The sequence below is a fragment of the Micropterus dolomieu genome, linkage group LG11 (assembly GCF_021292245.1).
Source record: "Micropterus dolomieu isolate WLL.071019.BEF.003 ecotype Adirondacks linkage group LG11, ASM2129224v1, whole genome shotgun sequence".
NCBI classification, from domain to species: domain Eukaryota; kingdom Metazoa; phylum Chordata; class Actinopteri; order Centrarchiformes; family Centrarchidae; genus Micropterus; species Micropterus dolomieu.
Window position 1 is genome coordinate 4,286,772 of NC_060160.1, and position 6,379 is coordinate 4,293,150.

At 39.7% G+C, this 6,379-nt stretch overlaps 1 protein-coding gene across 3 annotated transcripts in view; it reads right to left on the reverse strand.

Moving 5' to 3' along the window:
* The window catches only part of exoc3l4 (exocyst complex component 3-like 4), a 30,685-nt gene that overhangs the window by 22,154 nt on the left and 2,152 nt on the right, over positions 1 to 6,379 (reverse strand). For 2 of the 3 annotated variants that reach the window (XM_046063107.1, XM_046063106.1), the window contains exons 2-5: positions 3,200 to 3,325; positions 2,465 to 2,662; positions 2,025 to 2,129; positions 1,519 to 1,740 (exon numbers count right to left, since the gene is read on the reverse strand). In XM_046063107.1, coding sequence (XP_045919063.1) covers positions 1,519 to 1,740; positions 2,025 to 2,129; positions 2,465 to 2,662; positions 3,200 to 3,325 — 651 coding nt within the window. The remainder of the gene's footprint in view (positions 1 to 1,518; positions 1,741 to 2,024; positions 2,130 to 2,464; positions 2,663 to 3,199; positions 3,326 to 6,379) is intronic. The other variant, XM_046063108.1, reaches the window with a different exon arrangement.

Genomic DNA, 6,379 nt, shown 5'->3' on the forward strand with positions numbered 1-6,379 from the left:
TATTTAAGCGTAGGTGGACCCACCAGATGCAGACACCGCAATCACCTGCCAATGAAGATTGGCATAATGAGATAAATGCTTCTGAGGAATGCGCGGGGAGAGGCATGCCGAGTAGAGTGCAAATCTGCACCAGGTGTGACTGGGGACAGCTGTGACAGGTGTGGGAACAAGGAGTGCAGCAGGGCAGGCTGTGTGTTCAGTCAGCTAAATGAGTTAATGTAAAGTCATGTATAAAAATACATGTAGTATCTAACCGGTCGAGGCAGATGGCCGCCCACCCTGATTCTGCTTGAGGTTTCCGCCTCTTAAAAAGAAGTTTTTCCTTGCTTCTGTCGCCAAGTGCTTGCTCATGGTGGGAATTGTTGGGTCTCGGTAAATAATAGCACACAGAGAACAGTCTAGACCTGCTCTATATGAAAAGCTCTATGAGATAACTGTTGTTTTGAATTGGAGCTATATAAATAACATTTAATTGAAAATGAATTGCATAGATTAGCTGCAGACAGATAACAACACATGATTGCCACAAGGTGTGATAAATCAGAGCGAAAGAACAGCAGGGAAACTCAAACTCAAATTAAATTGTTAAAATCAGAAGAAATAACATGTGGCTGGAATTTTAACAGTTAAAGCAATGGCCTCTGTAAGGCAGGATTTAGACTGACCAAACTGAACCCCGGTGTATTTACACCCGGAATAAGATTCCTATCTTTAGGTGCTTTTGTTGCCAAAACAGAGAAAGATAAATGAGAATGTACAGACAAAGAGACAATAAGAATGTTTGGGAAGATTATGAGAAAAGGTTGCGTTCATAGCTTGCAGCTATGAATGTCTTTAAACACTTAACAAGGTTGGCATTTAGATGTAAGCTGAAGGACACAGGTTTAAACTTTTCTACACAATCTGACAACCAATGAAAATATAAGGAACTGAATATCAAATCCAAATATACCCATATAAGTTTCAAATGTCCAGCAGGAATGTCATTTGTAAACTTATTTTCCGGGAGCCAGTGATAAATAAAATAGTTAATGAAAACATTAAAGCGACTATAATCAATATTTTAGTATAACATATCAGATATGAAACATCACAGATATGAAAACAATGTGACATGGTTAAAGGTGTCAACTATAACCAGAATCTGCAGCGCTCTCGACTTTCAGCTCACTGTACAGCCACAACTTAACTGTTTTGGTTCACTCTCACCACTCTCATAGAGTCATTTTTGGCCGCAGCAGGCAGCTGGTGTCGGAGGAAAAGTTGTAAAAACCCAGTATACGCTACTTGCTCAGCAGTAAACAGCAGACAGACACAGTTAGAGGCTGTGTTGCTACAAACATCATATGCTAAAGATAACCTATGCTTGTCATTAGCATGTTATAGAAACATGATACCGAGGACAGCTCTGTCTTCCACTATGGCTGCCAGAGGGAAGCTGATAGGCGGCCTTAAAGGAGGGCAGCAACCTCCTTGGTTAAATAAGGTTTTTAAAAAAACATCTAACAGAGACTGTACCTGACAGCGGTGTGTGGGGCATTTCTGGCAGTGTATATGACTCCTCAAGCTCCTCCCACGCCACATCCTCCAGCACTTTTTCATCCTTCTCCACTGAGCCTTCAGAGACAGGGAAGAGTGGCTCCTGTCCGCAGGTTTTATCCTTCTTATTGTTGAAAATCTGACTCAGACGATTGGATGATCCTCTTTTAAAAGAGTCACCAGACCTGCCCATATTGGGATCTGAGGATGGACAACACAAAGTTTATGTTAAAGCAGCCCAGCTACAGAGGTGCTGTATAGAAAACTGTTTCAAGTGTCCATGTACTTTATTTTGGTATCTCACACTTTTGACCATGTTGTGTATGTAATGGTGAGAGAAAACCTTTTTTATAAGCTACTTGGATCCAAAACATCGAGAAAGCATATAAATAAAAGCCATTAAAACTTAACTGTGAGCAGTTTTTGATAATAAAAATTAGCCTCGTATTAAATGACAGCTTTACGTGTCTTTGAACGTGTCAGACCTTTTCTTTTCTGCGGAGCGATGTTGGCGTCGTCTTCCTCTTTTTTCTGGAAAAAGCCTTTGATGTTCTTCAGAGGAGAGGTCACAGGAGAGCCAGTACTCAGGCCTGCCAGAGAGGCAAAGAGAGATGGCTGATAAAAGCAGAACGTTTCCCAGTAGACTGTCTCCTTAGAAAACTTCTTATTTAATAACCTCTTCATATGTTTTGTTTGCAAAAAGCTGAATTTAAACTAAAACAAACTAAAATATACATGTTACGCTGCTTCAAACATGACATGCTAAAGATAAACTATGCTAAACATTAGCATGTTACAGAAACATGACACTGTGGACAGCTCTGTCTTCCAATATGGCTGCCAGAGGGAAGGTGATGGGTGGCCTTAAAGCAGGACAGCAGCAAACCCTCATTGGTTAAATAAGGTTTTTAAAAAAAATAGAGACCTGACTCCTCAAGTTCCTCCCACACCGCATCCTCCTGCACTTTTTGATCCTTCTTCTCCTCCACTGAGTCTTCAGAGACAGGGAAGAGTGGCTCCTGTCTGCAGGTTTTCTCCTTGTCCTTCTTACTGCCAAATCTCAGGCTTCGACGAATGGATGATCCTCTTTTGAGAGACTCACTGAACCTGCTCATATTGGGATCTGAGGATGGAAAACACAAAGTTTATGTTAATGCAGCAATAAATAATATGTGGGTAGTTGTTTTGTACTGACCCAGATATTATTTCGGGTCTGGTTTGGCTTAAAATCACTCAATAAATGGATTGTGGTTTGTTTTTTACTGTATGTGCTGCTGGCCACCTACGGAGGTGCTGTACATAAAACTGTTTGAAAATTGGTTATATTTAAGATGACAGATTCCCATTGCTTTTATTCATTTTTCTAAATGATTAACTTAACTTTGTCTAATTATCTTTAGGTCAGCCTGTATGACTATTCACAGGTGGACTAATAAGGTTGTTTTTCATGTATTTATCCACTTCGCTGCTGTTATTTTAGCCTTGGTAATGTTCAAGTGTCCAAGTACTTTTTTGGGTATCTCTATCTCTATCTGAATTTTTTACAAGCTACCTGGTACCGAAAAAATCAAGAAAGCAAAAAAAAAAAGACAGTTGAGCTTCAATGTTAGCAGCCAGGACACTTGTTAATATTTGGCCCAGTATTAAATGACAGCTTTACCTGTCTTTGAACGTGTCAGACCTTTCGTTTTCTGTGGACCGATGTTGGCATTGTCTTCCTCTTTTTTCTGGGATAAGTCCCCGATGTTCTTCAGAGGAGAGGTCACAGGAGAGCCAGCACTCAGGCCTGCCAGAGAGGCAAAGAGAGAGATGGCTGATAAAAGCAGAAAGTTTCCCGGTAAACTGGATCCATAGTTTCACAATAACACCTCTCTTTGTGTTGAGGAATTCAGTCCTGAAATTGAGCCGGTTCTGTTTACTTAAAGTTCATAATTACATTTACGGGAAGTGCATGTGTGCATGACTCTGCAGTATTTTGTCCTCACAGTGACCTACAACTAAACCAACAGAGAAATGCAAAGATAAAGTTATGATGAAAGCAGACTTTGGCTCAGATCCAGAATTTAAAGTCAAAGTCACAGAGCTTTAAAGAAGTCCTCATTTCAGCTGACGGAGATAAACAATCCACAGGACTTACTCTAAATGAAATGACCTCATGTGCGCGACTAAAATGGACATCTGTGACATTTCTAAATGCTGCAGAAACTTAAAAATGTTGGTACATGCAAATCCATACTGCATGTGTTGCTGCCTTATAAGGAAAATCCACCCTAAAACATTGTCAAACAGTAGTGTGGCTACTGTTCATCCTTTGAAATTAATGTTACGGCCGCCGCTGGCTGCCTTAGAGTAGTTGTGTTTTGGAGTTCTCTGAGCTGTATGCAAATCCCCACGGCAAGCACCTGTCGAGGATTGGTTCCCCTGGACCTGGAACCACCCACTTCCTGGTTGCTGTTTGCTGACGTCTGATTGGTGTGGCTGAGGATCCTACCGAACCTGCCAACCAGAACTCACCAATCAACACCAGCTGGCCTACAAATAGTTTGTGTTCCGGCAGTTTGAGGCGACTGTGAGCCAGTGATCAGTTTGCCTTGTTGTTGGTTGTGTACCCCTGTGAATGTCTTGAGTGTTTAAATCTGATCTGATCTGATCTGTTTGTTGGTTGCCGGCTTAAGTGACTCTTGTCAGTAAAAACCTTTGTGAACTAGAGTGTGAGAGGCACCCTTTAAGGGGGAAAATTGTTTGTTTGGTTACACTACATTCCTGTACAACATGTAGGTACTGCCCTCCTTTTGTTAAGTGTTTTATTGTCAGTACCTACATAGCCTCCTTTTGTTGTGTTTTTTTTTTGAAGACCACTCATTTAATTAAACTTTGACTCAACCTGAATTCAGTTGTCCTTACCACCTTAATTTAACCCAAATACCTTGTTACTGCCCTACCCTAACGAGCTGGGTTGTAACATTAATAAATTGCCAAATGCAAGCTAGGCAATTACGAGGGCATTAATTACAGGTGTTTGGTTTATTTTGCTCTTATTTAAGTTGTACATTAGACAGCATATTCAGTACATTCTTATATATTCCTGTTCAGATAATGTCAGGGTAGTTGTATGATGTACAGTATGTGTAACATTATTTGAACAGTAGGCTATAGTACTCATTGTTTTAATGTCTTTGTATATTGACGGAAACACATCTCCTGAATACAATCACGTTGGATTATCCTTTTATGTAGACTCTTATTCTCATTTCCTGTATAAAGTCAATGCCTTTCCTGGTACTTCAGAAGGGCACGTAGTGTTCTGGCCGACACTCCAGGTGGAGAGAGCTGATAAATACGATTGGTGCCTCACAGTCCTGAAACCCAGCTGTTATCTCACTTACAGATATTGTTTTCCCCAAGGGGCATGACTCAACTATTTAAGACGTAAAGTCGTCACTAAGGCAAGTCATGGTAATCAGGTGCGTTAGCTTTCTGGCTGGCATGAGCATCTTGGCATCGTAGCACATTGTAGTAGGCTAGATCAATATCAAAATATAATTTCAATAAATTAGGTCTCTACTGGATTACTGTGGTGCAAAATGACATGCAGTTAATGAAAATTGATGCTGCGGGACAGGCTGTTTTGCCATCAGTGAGTATAATTCTGTGACATTTTATGATTTGCACCGACTCTGTGGCATGTGTAACTATTTAGTTGTTATGCAGAATTGTGTCACTTATCCCCGTGGTGCAACTGCTTTTATTTTAGTAATGCATAAATCACACTTTGTAATAATTTATAACTACGGTATGTTTTAACTTACATACAGCTGGTGCAATACAGCTAAAACAAGGCAATGTAGAACAAATTGAAGCTTTTCTCAAATGTATTAAGAGGTTAAGATAAACCTGAGGGGGGGCACAAGATGAAAAAAAACGGTTAAACAGGATTATATGTTGCTTTCTTGCCAAATCCTGGATTATTTTGCAGGCTTTTAAAAAAACAAATAAAAGGAGAGTAAGGGGAGAGTCTTCACTTCACAGTTTTTTAAAACATATTGAATATACCGTAAAACCTCAGTTAAAGGGGGCCATTGCTTCATTTTAAAGGGTCACGAGCTCATAAGGCTGGGAATTATGAGAAATTCAACAACACATTCAGAACAACAGCCACCATTTTCTCCAGGGAGAATGAAGCGTAGGAAGAGTTCATGTTTATATCTGAGCGAGCAAAGGAGAAATCTGTCAATCATCTAGTGTTCAGCTTCCAGACTCTAACTTATTCATTTACAGCCACGTCAGACCAGAAGGCATGGACGGTCTCACCACAGATGTTTTAGTCTTTAAAGTCATAAAGTTGCAAATACTAAATAACAACGACAGTGGTGGATTGTAACTAAGTAAATTTACTCAAGTACTTGTACAAATTTGTGGTACTTTACTTGAGTCTTTTCTGTTCATGCCACTTTCTACTCCTACTTCACTACATTTATCTGACAGCTTTAGTTATTTTAAATTCAACTTTTTGCAAACAAAACATGTGAAGAGCTCATAAAATATGAAGTTATGTGACAAATCAAGCTACCCAGTTTATATACAGTGGGGGAAATAAGTATTTGACCCCTTGCTGATTTTGCAGGTTTGCCCACTTACAAAGAATGCAACAATCTACAATTTTAATCATATGTACATTCTAACAGTGAAAGACAGAATCCCAAAGAAAATTCCAGAAAATCACATCATATGAATTTATAAAAATTGATAACCATCTGATGAGGAAAAACAAGTATATGACCCCCTACCAAACAGCAAGTATTCTGGCTCCTACAAGCCAGTTAGTCTTTCTTTAAGACAC